This window comes from Eublepharis macularius, chromosome 1, assembly GCF_028583425.1.
Source record: "Eublepharis macularius isolate TG4126 chromosome 1, MPM_Emac_v1.0, whole genome shotgun sequence".
In the NCBI taxonomy this organism is placed as follows: Eukaryota; Metazoa; Chordata; class Lepidosauria; order Squamata; family Eublepharidae; genus Eublepharis; species Eublepharis macularius.
Window position 1 is genome coordinate 42,256,334 of NC_072790.1, and position 18,282 is coordinate 42,274,615.

The window sequence follows — 18,282 nt, forward strand, 5'->3', positions numbered from 1 at the left end:
AAGAGTATTTTATCTGGCCAATTAGGTGCTGAGGAAGAGAAAATTACTTGCAAAAAGAAATACATAGCCAGCAAAGATTTTGATGAGTTAATAGCCCTTTTCAGTTAGAACAAAGATCCTCCTGATACATGCAATCTCCTTTTTTTCTGGAAAGGGCAACACATGGATTTTCAGCCCCATGCCTGATACTGGCATACTGAGGCTGAGAATTCATATGTTGCCCATTTCAGAGGAAACAGCAATTGCATGTATTGGGAGGATTGCATGTAGTGTCTTTTATCTGTATGAAACTGCTGAAAAGGGCTAATATAATAGTTTGTTTATACACACACCCGCACTACTGCACTGGAAAAATGATGAAACTTTGGAAGAAATGTTGAACTTCTTGAAGGGGGCTTAAAGAAATGAGCAGGCTTACATTCTTGGTTCTGTCGAAAATAGTACAGAGACTGACAGGCCATGGCAAATAATTGTGTCTAAAAAATTGATTTTTAACTATGTTGCTCGCTCTGGAACTTCAGGATAAAAATGGAGGCAAATTACATGATTGTCAGAACATAACTAGAGTAGTAATCCTTGCAAACAAATACCAAACTATTCAAGATAAATCTAAAGTAAGTATGGTAACTTTTTATGAGGGTTGTTTAGAGAAGATGATAGATCAGATGATTTTGTAAAAGAGTAACACTTGCTACTTTGTGTAACATTTTACAACAGCTCTTCCAAGATCATTCATTATTCAGCAAATTTAAAAACAAATGCAGTCCACAAGTGGTCTTTAGATGTTGAGGGCGAGAGTAGTTTATTTTTGCACCTTGAGAGAATAATAAGCAGTGCATTGCTGAGTTAATTTTTGGGTTGGATGGAGCCTGGGCAGATGTCAGCTTTGCTGACAGAAGAGGGAAGAGAGGACAGTTTCACCCCTTTCTCATTGCAGCCTTCCAACCTATGCAGGTCACACAGCTTTAGAATAAACTTTTCTGGGGTCATAAAATGCTGCTGGGAGGAATACCTGTGCACCTTGCATCTGTGGGTTGGAATGCCAATCAGTTGACTGGTAAAATAGTCAGATATGCCACCAAGTTAGGAGTGCCCTTGATTAAATATCAGCCTGTGATTTGTTGTTTTGCTATGGCAGGAGTGAGATTCTCCAGCTCTGCAGAAGTCAGGAAGGATTATACTATCATAATGCCCTAATTTAGGAATAGGCACCTCTGTCCTACAACTTTCTCCATAGAGCTTCTACTCACTCCTCAGTTTTAAACCACATATTTTCACTTTGCCTATTGGCCATGTGGTATAGCTGCCTGCTTCTCTTTTCAGGAGCGCAGGTCAGTAGGAACCAAGAAATGTGTTGCACCAAGCTATCATCCTAGTTGATTGTGGGCTGGGATTACATGTACCTAGGAATCAAAATTATCTCAGCATTTACTGCAGTTGCCATAAGGATGCGACCCTTTTGTGTGGTCTGGCCGAGGGTTCTGTAAAGTCCGTTAGAGGGACTGGACTCACAAGCCTCCTCAAAAATTCCTTTTACAATTTAGCATAGTTCTCTCTGTCCAAATGAATCAATGTGTTTAATACTTTTGTTTAACCAGTATTTCATAAATATGTGAGCTGTCAAATGCCAGCTTTTTTTTTTTTTTGCTCGTGTTTTGTGTCAGGTTATGTTAGCATAACTAAAGCTAATATATAAAACAGCACATAAATGCTATTTTTAGGAAATAAAGTAAATTAGATATTTCACATCCCTGTCAGTTTTCTAAATTAAGTTGGGTTCAGACTTTTAAAGCTTGTCATGCCCAATATCAAGCGTATACTAATAAATATAACACATGACCTATTGTAATACTTGATCTCAAAAGGCAATTTTTTCCTATTGGTATATTTACATAAAAGAATAGCTTTTAGCTCAGTATGTTGTATATGTCATGTATTTGACAGTTGTGGATTTGGTTTCAAAAATTTTAACTGTAAGATTGAACTAGTTTACATCGTATGTGTGTTTCATTTTAAACTTCAATAAGTTTAAGGTGGAACTTGTGGAAATGTTAAAATCAGTTCTAAACTGTCCACATCTTTATCTTTCCTCTGGTCATGTTTACATTTTGCAAATTATATGTGACTTGCCAATACAGAGTCTGACAGGGATCCATTTGAAGTGATACTGTACAAGTAGTGCTAATTAACATACTACTTGTTACTTAATTTGATTAGGAATTAAGTGGCTAGTATTCCAAGCGTTTGTACACAAGAATAAAAAATTCAGAGACCTAGATCTATGACCTGAGTCCTAGGTTGAGGTGGAAACATCTACTGACAGAGAGAAGATCTGACCATACGGGTCTGCATTTTGGGTGACAGTTCCAGCAATAATCACTTTCCTAGGTGGTTTATGTATTAGCAAGCCTCTTGCTGAGTCCTGAAAAAAAACTAGATGCGTAGTAATTCCTACTTGCCCAGTGATAGGACCATTGTTCATGTACTCACAGGATCACTTGTAAGTACTTGTGCAGCCAGTACTAGTGTGTTGTAAGTTTATATGTTCATCTGTAAAGGGTTTTTTGTTGTTGTGTTGCTTGTCACATTTATCCTCTAACAATGTATTCTGCATTCTTTACAGAAGAGCAGTAAAGCAGAGTGCAGTCAAAGCCTGGCCATTTGCTAGCATGTGAAAATGGTAGTGAAGGTAGTAGAACAGAACAGCACAGTTTAGTTTTATCAGTGCATTTGTAATATGAAATTACTGTTGCTCAGATGACTATATGTTGCCAGACAGATGGTGTATAGTTAGATGTTTACATGTGTCCGGCTCTCTGTCCCCCTGCTTGCTTGGGCATGACCCACCATTTCACCTGTGCTCACAGCTCCATGTGTGAGTACCTTGCCTTGACATTGCATGAGGCACAGAACACTGCACCTTGCCATTACCTCAACCAGGAGGCCCATACACATCTGTAGAGAGAGAGGACAGCCCTGCTCTTTTCCCAGGACTGCATATGCAGTCTACTACCACTCTGTTAATGGGTAACCTGTTCTTTTGAAGCAAGGGGAGGAAAGAGTGGTTATATTCTCCTTTGGGAAAGGCACACAAAGCTTACTCACAGTGGTGCTATAATTGGGTGTGCATTACTTAGAGTCAAGTTTCCTGTAGATGCATATGCAGATTAACCTTAGGTTGGTTATTTTAAATAGGGAAGCACTGGAAAACGGTATGTTGTCCACGTTGTATTACTGAGTGCTTCTTATGAAGGCATTTGTATCTCCTGGAAAAAGAAACATGATACCAAAATTCTGGGCCAATTGTGAATATACATTGTACACACAAACATTTCTGGGGCAACATACTTGGCTCTTAAAATTGACATTAAATGTACATTTAGGGCAGTACTCACCAAGAACTTCTGGCACTGGGGTTGTGCTTAATCCTAAGTGAATATTATCCAGCTGTGGAAAGCTAAAAGTAAAACATGCAATGATTCAGTGGGTTGGTTATGTTCATGTTCACCATTTAATTATCTGCTATAACACAGGAAAGCAAAATGGTCACAAACTGCTAATTATTAAGCTAAAAATTAAAACAGGGCAATAATAACAACATTCGATTTATATACTGCCCTTCAGGACAGTGTAACGTCCACTCAGAATGGCTTACAGAGTATGTTATTATTATCCCCACGACAATCACCCTGTGAGGTGGGTGGGGCTGAGAGAGCTCTGGAAGAGCTGTGACTGACCCAAAGTCACCCAGCTGGCTTCAAGCGGAGGAGTGGGGAATCAGACCCAGTTCTCCAGGTTAGAGCCTGCCACTCTTAACCATTACACCAAACTGGCTCTAATGTATAAGATGATACTTGTGAGCTGAAATAGAACTGCAATTATAACTTGGGGATAGCATCCTCCAACCCCTTAACTTTTGTCTGCATGCCACTCTCCCTCCACTGTTATCCTTCAGATCCCTGTTAGGCAACTCACGCAACATCAGTATCTCTTTAGCACTCTAGGAAGAGCAATATTTGGGCGCTCTCTCCAGACAGGCTGCTGGGAGAAGCTTATATGAGGAGGGAGGAACTGATGCAGTCACTTGCACGCCAGTGGGCAGTTTCTGTTAACTTCAGGCAGATGGATAAATGGCAAGTGGCCTCTGAGTCAAATATTGGGCGTTCTAGTTGTGTGTGCAGGTAAAGTTGGGAAAGAGGTTTGGAACAGCATTAATAGACAAAATAGCTTAGCAATCATCCCCTAGCTCACTGCTATAAATTTCTGGTAGACCCAAAACAAAGTGTTCATCCCCAAACAAATGACCTTACTAGCGTATGTTTTGTATTGGTTAGGCTATCAAGTGTTAGCCCCCACTGCCTATTACGATCAGACGGGTGCCTTGGTGGTAGGTCCTGGAGCCAGAACTGGACTTGGAGCACCTGTCAGATTGGTGGCTTCGACACCCGTCATCATCAGTTCTGCAGCTGCACAAGCAGGTAGGTAGATCTCCCACAGTGACTTCTAGCTAGTAGAGAAGCAGTAATTGTTATTGCTTCCTCTTTTTTTCCCCCAGAGAAAACACTCACATGCTCATATTTTTTCCACATAACGGACAAAAATCTCATATTGGATTGTTCATCTCAAGATCTGCATCTCTTCCGTGTCTTGATCCCTTTAGGTTCAGAGGGGTTGGTGCATTCTTTCTTGAATAGGGGATTGTGTGAAGAAGTATCTGGGTGAACCAGGCTGCATGTGGCTATGGCCAGCAAAAGGCTAGTAGCAGATATTATGCTGGCAACACGTTGCAATCGTAGTTGGCAACTTATGAAGAAAATGCTGGTGTCTACAGCCTGCACAATATTTCTGTAAATGATGCCATATCCTGGAAGCTCGTGGGAGGAACAAAACTTGCTGCTTGTCCAGTTCAGTGCTTTGAATAATTTTACTATACACTGTGGGTTAGGTGAAGAGGGAGACGTTTTCTCTGACTTTTTATAGATAAGCTGGACAAAATAGAGTAAATAATAAACGGTGGTTATTTTCTCATGCTCAGTTTGGTATTTTCTTTTAGTATTTAGTGAATTTTTACATTCGCTTCTTATACCCCAAGAGAGAGATGCCAGAAGTGATTAAAATACTGTCTCTGTGGTGAGAGTGGAGGTTTTTCCCCTCCTTTCATGCTGGCCTTTTGCAGAAAAAGCACAGTTCTCACTGTTTCCGCTTTCCATGAAAGTCTGACTTGAAGCAAAAGACACTCTGCCCCTCCCTTAGTTCTTTGCACATGCTGGGTGGGTCGTCTCCAAACAGGGGCTTAGCAGAAATGGCACAAATCTCATCGCTCCTCCCTTCCACAAAAGGCCTAGTGGAGAGTGAGAGGCCCTGCAAGTTCTCTGCAGTTTGTGGAGAACTCAGTGGAGACCATGTTTGTGAAGCCAGGCATCTAGAAGCACAGCTGGCCACGGGAGCATGAGAGGCTGTCAGATATGTAGAATATATTCACCCTGCTCAAAGTAATTTTGCCTTGTGGACTAGAAGGCGACCGTGCAGCTTCACTGAAAGTCCTTTGCCTAAAGCTTTCTGTGATAGTGGTGATTTTTCTCATTGGCTTTTGCTTCTGTGTAGTAGTAAGAATTTTCTCTCAGATTTATGAAATAGCCTGTTTTTTAGAATGAAAATGTTTTTGAATCCTATTGATGATGATGGAAAATGATGTGTTTTGCAGCTGCAGCAGCCTCAGCTGGAGGAACAGCAAACAGTCTTACAGGAGCCACGAATGGGCTTTTTCGGCCCCTGGGTACCCAACCGCAACAGCAACAACAGCAAACAAACAGTAGTCTGCAGTCTAATTCATTTTATGGCAACAATGCTTTGACCAATAACTCCCAGAGCAGTTCACTCTTTTCCCACGGTCCTGGCCAGCCAGGAAACACGTCCCTTGGTTTTGGAAGCAGCAGTTCTTTAGGTGCTGCTATTGGTTCAGCGCTTGGTGGATTTGGATCATCAGGTAAGCTGATTTTTTAAAAGAGGTTGTCTGAGCAGCTATGATGGAAAATTTGTTTTCCTATTCATTGAATACACTGTTTAATTTTAAATAAATGCTATACTTAGATTTGTAAGGAAGGTAGTTTGTCTCGCTAGGCCTTGTGCATGAGGAATAATGTTGAGTGTGTTAGTGACTGACAGCTTGTATTTTGGGCTTTTTTAATGGCTTATTTTTGTGATTGGTTGGTCTTGTACTCCTCAAGTTTATGTCCTTTAAGTGTAACTAGGGCTGCATTTGTCTGAGCAGTGGGCAAGAGAGATCCCCTCCCGCTGTCCATCACCCCAGCAACATCAGTGATTGGGAGTACTGTTAATGGAGGTGAGAAAGTGAGTTTCCTTTCTCAACAAATCACTGTGTGCTCCCCGGGCACATTTGCGGTAGCAATTTACCTACCATCCAGGATTGGGTTCTTTATAATGCTAGAGAATTGAAGTAAATGCATTCCTTTCCTTCTGTGCAGAGGTAAGGGGACTTCCTTTTGCCAGCTGTTAGTCTTTCAAAAACCTGACAACATACAGGCTTTACTTTATTCTGTTCAAAAGTGCTTAATTATTGTCATTTTATTTCGTTTTTATTGTACCAACAGTCTTTCTTACTGCTTTATTCACTGCTTGATAACATAAATGCATATATCACCCCTTTAAAATCATAAACGTCAATGTGGAGATTGGTTTATTCTTGAAGAAAATGTTAACATATGGTGAAACAAACCAGAACAGTCAGTAGTTGTTTTCAGTGCCGAGGAGGAGGAGAAGGAGGTATGAAAGCATACACAATTCTGTGCACTTTGCAAATGAATAGCAGTGAGCTTGCACACCTTGACCTTGGAAAATGTCCCATGGGAAACAATTTTTTAATATTTAGGACTACGTGTTAGAATGCTTCAGTTTCCCTTCAGTATCTTTTCTTTCAGTTGGTAAAGATGCCCCATTAAAATGAGCTGGCTGGCACAATGCACTGTAACAGATATCCTGCATTAATATGCAGAGCTTAAAATGTTTTAAATCGGAAACTATTGCAAAAAGTTAGGGTGGGGGAAATTAGAATTGTACTTCTGTCATTTTGGCATAAGATCAAATATTTAAATATACTCTTATGGCTAGCTTTTTAGGATTTATTTTCTCCAGTATTTTTAGTATGGTACAGAATTCTGTTAATAAAATAATCTTCTGGTCCTGCATAATTGGTTACTAGGCAGTCCTGTGCCATTTCAGAGTTAGTTTTGCTTATGCAAATCCTCTGTGATCACAAAAATATAAATATATTCAAATCCCTTTTTTTAAAAAAAATCCTGATTATAGCATCACTTTAAAATACACTTTAAAATATTTTTTCTATTATTGTATTTGTAAAAAAAGAATGTTGAGCTACATTTGAATACTAGTTTCTTGAATGACATATTCTTTTTTTAAAAAGTTTAGGAATTAGCTGGATTGTTATCAGTAAGATAAAAGTTTTACTTTTTTAACACATTCTTACCCTTTCTCCAAGATGCTTGGTGTTGCTCTAGCTTTACAATAATCCTCTGAGGTAGGAATAATAGTGACTTGCTCAAGACCATCCAGTGAGCTTCAAAGCTAACTTGGGATCTGAAACTGTTTTCCACATATAAGTGCACATTACCACATTATATATACACCAATAAAACTGTTATAAAAGTCTTTCAAACTATAATATCTTCACCCAAATGGCTTATTGTGCCATGTTAGTCTCTTAAGATAGCACATACCTCTTTTTGCAGATAGAAATTAATAACTAATCCTCAAGAACATGATACAATAAAGTTTAAAATAATAGATGGCATAATTGAAGACAAGAATGTTTATAAATCTTTTGCTACAGGAGAAAATACCCTACCCCAAAAAAACCTGTACTGTGTTTAGTCATATATGGCTGGTGGGCATTAGACTGAATCTGTGTGATTTAACAGTGAATTGCACTTATTTGGGCCCCTGCAACAGTTTTTAATTCAATGCAAAGGGGAAGGGAAAAATTTGACTGAAACGGGGGAACTCGCGTTTTTCAATTTAGTATATTGTCTCATACAAAACGGGGGTGCAATATTAAGATATTGCTATTTTTGTAGGTTCACCAGATAGGTAACTAGGCCTTCTCAGCATCTCACTATTGCACAACTTTTACAATGGTTATAGTTGAAGGTTTGTAAAACTACTTATGTGAAATGTATTCTGTTATACTGGGGAGTATGTGAATATTTAATTTAACTAGCATTGATCTAAGCTTCTAGCCCGTACATTATCTTCTATGAAGAAATTCTAGTTCCCTGTTTTACTCGTTCTACCCAGCCCTGTACTGTGCTTCTGCAGTCCATATCCTTTTACAATCTGCTTTTAAAATACTGTTGAACTTTTTGTTTACATCCAAGAATGCTTTCTTAGAGTGTGTGGTTGGTTTGTATGTTTTTGAGAAGTACAGTTTCCAGTGAGATTTTTATTTTAGCAGCAATTGTGAAGTGGATAAAACAAAATATGTGCCCTGTTGAGCCTTTCATGCAAAACAAATCCTTTAGTGTATCTAAACCAGCACCTTCAGGTTTGTCCCTTAATACAGTAGTTCAACTGAAACAAAAAACGAGGGACTGTTTGCAGAAATTAGTTCAATTTAAATGTCACCTTCATTGGTTCAAATGAACACAGTACGACATACCTGACTATTGGTCCCAAAGTCTGACTCCAGAATATTGAACTCTTACAAAAACTTATTAGCAAGTCTTAAGTGTATCAAGACTTGGAGGTTGTTTTAAAGTTCCTTCTTTATGTGAGGAATGCTTGTATTCATTTTGTGACTTATTAAAGCATGTGTGGTTATCACAGTAATTGTCTCTAGAATGATTTGATTGTTATAATGATTGTGATCACATCTGTTATTGCCCAGCTGTAGGTTGGGGCTAGGTTTGATTTGGTTGACACTGTATGTAATAGGGTCTTTTTATTTCTTCTTCAGTTGGCAGTTCTGCAAGTAGTAGTGCCACAAGGAGAGAGTCTCTATCTACTAGTTCTGACTTGTACAAAAGATCTAGTAGCAGCCTAGCACCCATAGGGCAGCCATTTTACAATAGTCTGGGATTTTCCTCCTCTCCAAGCCCAATAGGCATGCCTCTGCCAAGCCAAACTCCAGGACATTCACTTACGCCACCGCCATCACTTTCATCACATGGATCCTCATCCAGTTTGCATTTAGGTAAAAAAACCAAAGCCCTTTTTTGTTTGTATATGTATGTGTGTATATGTATTTATATATGTGTATAAATATTTTTATGTTGGGTTAAATGTGTCAATTTACCTCTTCAGTGAATCAATACTGTGTAGTGGGCTTAGTCCCAGAAAGTTGCTCAGTGCAGTCCATTTTTACTGATGTCGTCATTGAAAGTAATCAGCTGTGGGAGCAATAGCAGTTTTCCCTAAGACCCTCCAGACTTGCAATATAAAAACAAAGCTTGCTGCTTAGGAAAAAATCAGGTGGTGTTGTGTTTTTGTTGTTGTTGTTTGACAGGCAAAGGTATTTTCCTTGTTTATGTGTTAAAACATTTGTGTGCTTTTATGGAGTCAGCTTTAGGCTAATGTTTGGTGTGTGGTAATGATACAAGTTTTGAATCTTTGTTAAAGGAAAGCTCAAGTTAAGGTTCACAGTTCTGAAAAAGCTGCTGTCAGAACAACCAGGTTAATTATTTTGCAGTAAGTCTTTAGGAAGTCACTGTCAGACAGTTGGCAAAAATAACCTAATAGTGTGAGGGGAAATGGCAGCAGTATTTAGTTTATAATGCATGCTTTCCATTACGCCTACTACATCAGTAATACTTTCATTTTATTTTGTTTACACTGAAGTGTTTGAGCCAGTGACAATGTATTGCTGGCATTAGCATTTATTTATTTATTTATTTATTTATTTATTTTTTAAAGTTATATAATTGTGTACCTGTATTGGGGAGGAGGCGTAACTTACCATTTGTAATTATATATTCACCTGTTAAAGCCATGAGTAGTGAGTACCTTACATTTGTATTTTCTGCATTTCACAAATGTTACAGTTATTAGGAGTTTTATTTGAGTAGGACTTCTCCAGCATAAAGCAGGATCCAGAAGAGTTTCAGGAGGCTATTCACTGTTATGAAATGTTACTTAAGCAAGTATTGTTTGTTCCTTTCCATTCACATTTACAAATAGGCGATTAATACTTGGGGAAATGAGTTGGATCTTAAGTCACAGAATAGATCTTTCTCATCTCCCCATTCTTGCTGCATCCTCCGTATCTTTCCTCCAAAGAGTGGCCCGTGGGGGTTCAGGTACCCTCGGGGAGGGGAGGAGATGAGATGTATGAGGGAGGCTGCAGCTTGAGAAGAAAATCCATGAAAGTCATCGAACTCCCCCCCTCCCCACTTCTGCCTTATGCAAGTGGAAGTCTTTTGTTTTGTATAAGTATATCCATAGTATTGAACTTTTTAAATACATTATTGGTTTTAAGAGAATTCCTCAAAGAACTGGCAGTGGATTTGTTACATAAATTATGCTTTTTCTTTATTCCATTTTTCCTAGCTGGAATGCAAGGAGGCCATTAAATTTATCTTCTGCATGTACTTATGATTATTATAGCAAGATATCAAAGTTGGGAACTTCAAATTTCTGAGTATCAAGAGTTTGAGGGCATGTTAAGATGTTGTTTGCCATGGAGAAGTCTCAGTTTAGTAAACATTTCAAGGGTGTTTTTGTTGTTGTTGTTTTGCTGCACCCTTTGCTGGATGGAGAAAGTAATGTTTTTTTTCAGGCAGATGCCTTTGGATCTTTCCTTTGGAAGAATATAGAGGTTGTTTTATTGCAGAAGAACCCACCTTCAGATAAACTGTGGCTGGGATGCAAAGTGAACATGGTTCTTCCAGTCACCATTTCTAGTTGCCGCCCCTGGCATCACCCCCACCCTTTCTGATGATGAGCGGAATCTTCCAGAACAGGTTTCAGCATGCTGTAAAGGGAAATAGCCTTTCCTTGTGGACTGGAAAATTGGCATTTTGGTCCCACAGTGGTTCTTTGGATCACAGCTTGGATTAGACTTTGCTTTCTATCCACAACTGGGAGCATAACAGGTTCCAGGGCTCTCTCCAGCATGTGATTACATCCCTGCAAAAACACCTTCTGACCAGTAGGTAGTAGTTAAGCTTGTGTGTATGCTATACTGAAAGGGAAACTTACTTACTGCAGTAGTGCAATTTCTGCAGCAGTGAAGACTGACTGCTATGGTTTGTATAAATTACATCAATTAAAAACATGAGGCTATCTCACTTTGCATAGTTGTTCAGCTAGTCGTGTGAGCAGCCAAGAGCTTTAAAATGGAGGAGAGGAGAATGTGGTAAGCTGCTTTGGGTCCCCATGAGGAAGAAAGGTAGAATATAAATGAAGTAACTTTTAAAAAATTGTGAGGCACTGAAGTCTCACCCTTGCTGATCAGATTATTCAGCTATTTTTCTGGCTTCTGAGATTATACTAAACATTATGCCAAACTCTCTTAAGCATATCTTTGCAACTTTAATAGCTTAGAAACTTGGCTCAGCTACATATACAGCCTTTTTCTGTCCCAGGTAGCCTTCCTCCAGTGGAGAAGGCTCCACTCTTAGCTGAGCAGAGTTGAAGTATACAGCCCGCTATTCCTAGAAAATGAAAGTTGTGATTCGTAGGACGCTGAAGTCAGTGGCATGTATCCAGTGCACGAGCAGAAAGAAAAATATACTTAGGGTAGTTCTGCTTCCACAAGCAATAGCACAAGAGGTATAGCAGTACATAGCACTTAAATATAATATTTAACACAATAGTAATTTGCATACAAAATAGAAATAGTACCTGTGGAACCACAAGTGCTTTCACTGGTACATATGCTGGCTTTTTATGCTTGTTTAGACTTATAACACACACACAGTAGAATGAAAATACACTTTCGTTAGGAATCCAGTACAGTAGCCTGAATTCATGCAAATTTTAAAAACCAGTTGTATCTTTTAGTTAAAATTGGTATACATTCTTGGCTAGACAGATATCTGTTCTTGGATAATAAAAGGAATCTTGCTAGCAGAATAAAGAGATGCCACAGATTCCTACAAAGATCCATTTAGATGAGTATCAAGATTTTCTAACAATTTAATGTTTGGACTATTACCTTTGGCATGTGTCTATTTTACTAACCAAGCAACAGTGATTGCTTATAGACTGGACTTTTGCATGCAAATAGCTAATTAGTAAATGCAGCAATGATAATGCTGCAAAAGAGCAACCCAGATTGAATCTCCAGATGAATAAGCCTCTTATTGATTTATTAAGTAATTTCCATATACTATCAGGTGGGTAGAGGTATCATAGGATCAACATTACCATCTTTTTGTGGTGGCTAATGAGTTTTGTTTGATTCATTGTTACTGAGGGCACTGTACAGGGACAAAACTGGTATGAGTTCTATTATAGAATTATACTGTTGAAAATTTTTCAGTTACAGTCAAAGATGATCTCTCAGCTTGGAATTTTCAGCATCAGAAATTTTACACACACACACACACACCAGTTCTGTGTGCCACCGCTGACTCTCATCCACTGGAGTTTTTTGTTGATGGATTTCCTTCCACAGACTATAACTTCTTGCCCCCTTTTCCCCACTGTGGCCCCAAATGCTGCTCCTGTCCCCTGGAACAGCATGAAAGGGGGGGGAGGGATTTCAAGCTGCAGCAGGAGTGAGGAGGTGAGAGAGTTTTACTCTGGGCAGAAATCCTTCTACTCATGAGAAAATTCTGGTAGATCCAAGTAAGGGATTTAGAAATACTTAACTCTCAGATAAATGCTGTTTACTGGTAGGGTATTTGAATTGCCTAATTTGTTTTAGGAATCTTTTCTAGGCCCCATCAGGATTTTTATCACATTAGCAAAATTATGCCGCATGGCAAACACAGTATCTGTAGAGCTGTCCACAGTAGCAGCATTGAAACAAGAACACTTCATATATGAAATTATTTTCTATAGACTGGCAGTGAACTGAGCTGTCAAAACGCTTTCAAGTACCTCGAATTTTTACTATGGCTTTTTATAGACTAATATACTTGAATTGCTGTTTGATTCCAGATTTTACAGATCAGGCATCCTTTGAATGCATTTTCACCAGCACTATTTGAAATGGAAATATCAAGTCAAATGAATAAAAAGGAGGCTTAAGTAATTGTATGTGTTTTGAGCTGAATACACTTCATGTATATTTGTTAATTTTAGGCCCTGATGCAGAAAGTCCCTTTAGGCATGCAGGAGCGCGTGTATGCTAAGAGTTCTCACTTTTAAATTTCCCATTGCAGCTGTAGGTGCATTGAATCAACATGAACATCTGCAGGTCCCTCTGCATTTCAGGGGCAGCCTCTTGGTCAGTGTAAGGGACTGATTCCGGAAAGCAGGAATGTGTGGTATTCTGGACCAGGACTATAATCTGCTTAGCATTAACCCTGCTGCCACAAAGGAAAAAGTACTGGGAAGAAGTGTGTTTGCCTTGTTCCCCAGTATCAGAAAGGCATGGGAGTGGTCTTGATCTTGGAGGGTTTGCTTCTACATTTATATTACCATGCTGGAGAAATGGAAAAGCCCTAAGTTTTTTTCAAGACATCAGTTGCATCTCAGAGTACAAATGTGTTTGCCAGCTCCAGTTTGGAAAATTCCTGGAGATTTGGGGGCAGAGTCTGGGAGAGACAGGGAGCTTAGCAAGGATATGGTGCCATGGAATTCCACCCTCCAAAGCTGCCCTTTTCTCCAGGGGAACTGATCTCTCTAATCTGGAGATCAGTGGTGATTCGAGGAGAACTCCATGCCCCACCTAACCCCAAGTATAAGTTCATGTCCTCTCATTTTGTGCACTGTTCTGATCTCTCCCCCTTTTATGGATTGCCTCCATACCCTTTTGCTGATTCTCTGCTTCCTTACTTGCCTTGTCCCCATCTTCAGCTACATAGAACTACTGTGGCCATGTCTGCTAGAGCTGTATGTACCCTTCTGTCATTGCCTTCCCTCCACATACTGAAGGAATACTCATTTTCTTAGAGGAAGAGAGAGGCTTATTCTACAAAGCCTAAGATCGCATGGAAATTGCAGTGAAAATATCAACTGTTTGATTCTTTGTCACGTTTTTTAAAAATCACCAGGGCAGGATTTTCTGTAGAAGATGACTGAAAAAAAGATGAGACCCCATTCAATCAGTTTTACCAATAGTTGCCAAAAAAAATTGTTTCCAGGGACAATTTTCCAAAAAAGATTAGGACAAATGGTTTATATCCTTAAGCACGTGCCAGATGTAGATGTGATCGTGTTAAGTAATCTGTTATCTAGGAAACTTAAATTTAGTGTAAGTACTTAGCTTTATAGGGTTTTGTTTTTTAAAGTGTGCAAGATATTCCTAATTTATCAGTTATGCCTTGATTGTGCGTACTGATAAAACTATGAGGTGAATAGGAACTGAATTCTTGTGTCTCACACACACACCCATCACTATTAAGGCTGGGAATAGAAGTTATTGTGCAGATCAAAAACACAAATTTTACACTGTGCACTTGAAACACTGAGAGAGCAATCCTGTACTGTTCTCCAGCAAACTTGTCTGCCACCTACTGGCTTTGAAATTGTTACTTTTTAATGACCATATTCTCACATTTCAATCAATATTTCGTTGTCCATAAGCAGGATAAGCATATGTAGCTTCCTCTACATAATATCCAGAACAAGAATAGTAGATCATTTTTATTCTTCTGCACCTTCAGAAAAGAAGGCAGAAGAAATTTTTGGGAAATAGTCTGACATGCAAAGCTGCTTCATGACCAAGTCCTCTTTTTTCTGGGTGTTTAAGTAAATGCAAAATTAATGTTAATTTTTAAAATTTCACTTGTATATCATTTTTCTCCTAATGTCTCTGAAAATAGAGTTAGAATATTAAAATGACTGAAAGGGTTTGAGTTATTTGAATAGTTTATAACAATGTAGTACTATGTTCTAACTCACAGTTTGATTTATGGACCCATCTCATAAGTATTAGTCTGATGTTTTAAAGTTGTTTCATAGTCTAGCAAAATGTGGAATATATTCCCCTGTAATTGAATATGTTCTATAAGACAGTTAAACATACTTATTTATAATGAATGAATATCCCAAATTCTGCAAATTATTTTTAATTACTTGGAAGGTTTCTGCTTTTCCATAATAACTTGATTTAGCAAGCTTGTAATTTATTTTATTGATGAGACAACATCTTGGATTGTTTTGATTGGGCTTAACTAGCAGTTATCTACATTAATTCCTATTAAGCAGTCTTGATTTGTAGTTAGGATTAACAACTCATTTTTCCCAAACAAAAATTCACTTTAAAAATATTTATATCAAAGTGTTGTGCTATGGATTGGATCCATACTCTTGCCTCTCTTTATTGGGGTGGGGGTTAGGTATTTTAGTCGATACCTCGCTCCAGTCCCTTACTACATTTTATATCATTTCAGGGGTTCTTGACATTCAGAAGTACTTTGGGAGGGGCAATGTAGGGGGCTACAGCAGGAAAGGGAAGACAGGAAAGTCCCATTCCATTATCCTGTCCTACATTTCAAGTAGCTGTTCGATTTGCCATACTTTCATATCCCACTCAGTTAGCTCTGGATTGGCTTGACCTGTTGCTTTATAGGGCTGACGCTGTACTGGTAAAATTAGTGGTTATTTGCCTTATAATATTCTACAATTATCTTGTAAGCCTCCAAACAAATGCTTAAATTATATGCAGTGCATTGACTGCTGGCTAATTCACATGGTTAAGTCTTGGTGGAAAGTCTGCAATGTTAATAGTTCCTTCTGTTGGCAACTGTTTGATATGGAAAGAGGTGAGGTCTCATGTTTGCTTATCATGGAGCAGTTACATGGGCATTTAAGAGAAGTGGTAGCAAAACAAGTCAGAGCTAGATAGGTACAAGTTTGAACTTTGGAAACTTTTCCTGAATACCTCTTAATCATAATTTTATACACTTACTAGGTTTTCAATATTTTCTATGCAGTAGTGAGATTAAGAGGCAGGTGTAGTGAAGTGCTATAATGTCTTTAGAAGGAAAACCTAAATAACAGAAACTCTGGAGTGTTCAGTAGTTGACACCCTGATGATGTACTGTAATGTGAGATATTCCTTGGAGAGACTTGAAAAGGGTCGTTGGAATGTGTCTCGTCTGACACTGACAACCAACATACAAGAAGTTACGTTTCCTTTGATTTTGAAAAGGAAGATGCAGCGTTCTTGTTTTATGTTAGAGCTGTCTCAGTTTCGGTACTTCCTGATCATCATTAAGATTTGCTTGTTCCTTTCTGGAAATTAAGTGAAAAGGACGTGTGAAAAGACACTTTCTCATTATTCTATCCTTTCCTAGCTCTAGTATAACTTTAGTATTTTTCGCACATTTAAGAATTCTTACTGACAGAGCTGCTTTGTTGTAGGAGGACTGACCAATGGTAGTGGTCGCTATATCTCTGCAGCACCTGGAGCAGAAGCAAAGTATCGCAGTGCAGCAAGTACCTCCAGTCTCTTTAGCTCCAGCAGCCAGTTGTTTCCTCCCTCACGTCTTCGCTACAGTCGGTCTGACATTATGCCATCAGGACGTAGTCGGCTGTTGGAAGACTTCCGAAACAATCGCTTTCCTAATCTCCAACTAAGAGACCTGGTTGGACACATAGTTGAGTTTTCACGAGACCAGCATGGTTCTAGGTAAGCATTAGTGATAGTGCTAGACAGAGTAGATTTATGAGAAGAATGATTCCTTCCACTGGCTTTTTGAGGAAACCCGATTGATTTCTGTCAGTTTAACATTCAACATTTGTACTAGCTGGAGGCTCTGTTCAAACAGTACTTCTGAGATATCCACGGAAAGGGAAGGGGAGGTAACCGAGGTTACAAGCACCATTTTACTGAGAAGATCAGTATATGAAACTTTGTCAGTCCCATGCTGTTTACACTGGTTTCATCCCACAGAAATTGATGAATGTCTCTTTGAATTTCTCTTTGAATTGAGCTAAAGGGGTAGGAAAAAGAGGGATCTGATTAACTTCTAAAAACCTTTCAAATCCATAATAGAAATCCTAACGAAAGTCATACATTGTTTTAGGGCTGCCTCAAAGCAGCTTGCTTTGCTGTTTAACTGATGTTGAAAAGTAGTTTATTCAGTTTTTTTCATAACCTTTTTAACAAAACTGGCTTTGTGGTTTGCACAAAGGGGTAAAAAGAGGGAAGGAAGAAAGGGGAGGCCCACTTGGAAGAGGAAACGGACATATAGAAAAGAAAGGGGGAAGATATAGTCATGGGGCAAATAATAGGGTGCGCTCACAGCAAAACGGTCCAATTAGAAAATATCCCATTCCCTCATTAAAAAACAAGAGTTGGTTTCTATTTGGTCTTCGACTTCTCTTTTGGTTCTTGCTATCAATGCCTTTTGAAATTTTACAGTCCTTTAATGTATAGTGTCATGTAAATTTCTGGTGCTCGCAGGTTTATTCAGCAGAAGCTAGAAAGAGCTACTCCAGCTGAGCGCCAAATGGTGTTCAGTGAAATTCTGCAAGCAGCCTATCAGCTGATGACTGATGTGTTTGGCAACTACGTCATACAGAAGTTCTTTGAGGTAAGCGTGCATGGAAAGTGGTCTAGGACCCTGCATACAGCTTATGTCATAGGCATGCTGCAGTCTCTCATATGTACTAGATTGGTGCAGATTTCTAAAAGGTTCTATAAGATGATCTGCTTAATTGATTTTTGAATTGCATCTTAAACTTATAGGTGAAAATAGTGTGTGCACATGGTTGCAGTTTTAATAATCTAGTTAAGGTTGGTGTATGATTAAAATATATAAATTAAAGCATTGTCAATTGAGTTGAGAATTTCTGTGCAGCATGTGTGCAGAGCCCTGTGGCGCAGAGTGGTAAGCTGCAGTACTGCAGCCCAAGCTCTGCTCACGACCTGAGTTAGATCCTGGTAGAAGCTGGGTTCAGGTAGCCGGCTCAAGGTTGACTCAGCCTTCCACCCTTCTGAGGTCAGTAAAATGGGTACCCAGTTTTGTGGGGGTAAAGTGTAGATGACTGGGGAAGGCAACAGCAAACCACCCCGTAACAAAAGTCTGCCAAGAAAATGATGACGTCCCCCCAAGGGTCAGTAATGACTTGGTGCTTGCACAGGGTACTACCTTTACCTTTAAAATAACGCTAGTGTATATTTTTGCTGTG

At 39.0% G+C, this 18,282-nt stretch overlaps 1 protein-coding gene across 9 annotated transcripts in view; it reads left to right on the forward strand.

Moving 5' to 3' along the window:
* Positions 1 to 18,282, forward strand: part of PUM2 (pumilio RNA binding family member 2) — a 79,187-nt gene that overhangs the window by 51,925 nt on the left and 8,980 nt on the right. For 5 of the 9 annotated variants that reach the window (XM_054987277.1, XM_054986949.1, XM_054987117.1 and 2 more), the window contains exons 11-15: positions 4,335 to 4,478; positions 5,705 to 5,986; positions 8,990 to 9,226; positions 16,510 to 16,777; positions 17,555 to 17,684. In XM_054987277.1, coding sequence (XP_054843252.1) covers positions 4,335 to 4,478; positions 5,705 to 5,986; positions 8,990 to 9,226; positions 16,510 to 16,777; positions 17,555 to 17,684 — 1,061 coding nt within the window. The remainder of the gene's footprint in view (positions 1 to 4,334; positions 4,479 to 5,704; positions 5,987 to 8,989; positions 9,227 to 16,509; positions 16,778 to 17,554; positions 17,685 to 18,282) is intronic. The other 4 variants (XM_054987351.1, XM_054987427.1, XM_054987505.1 and 1 more) reach the window with 1 other exon arrangement.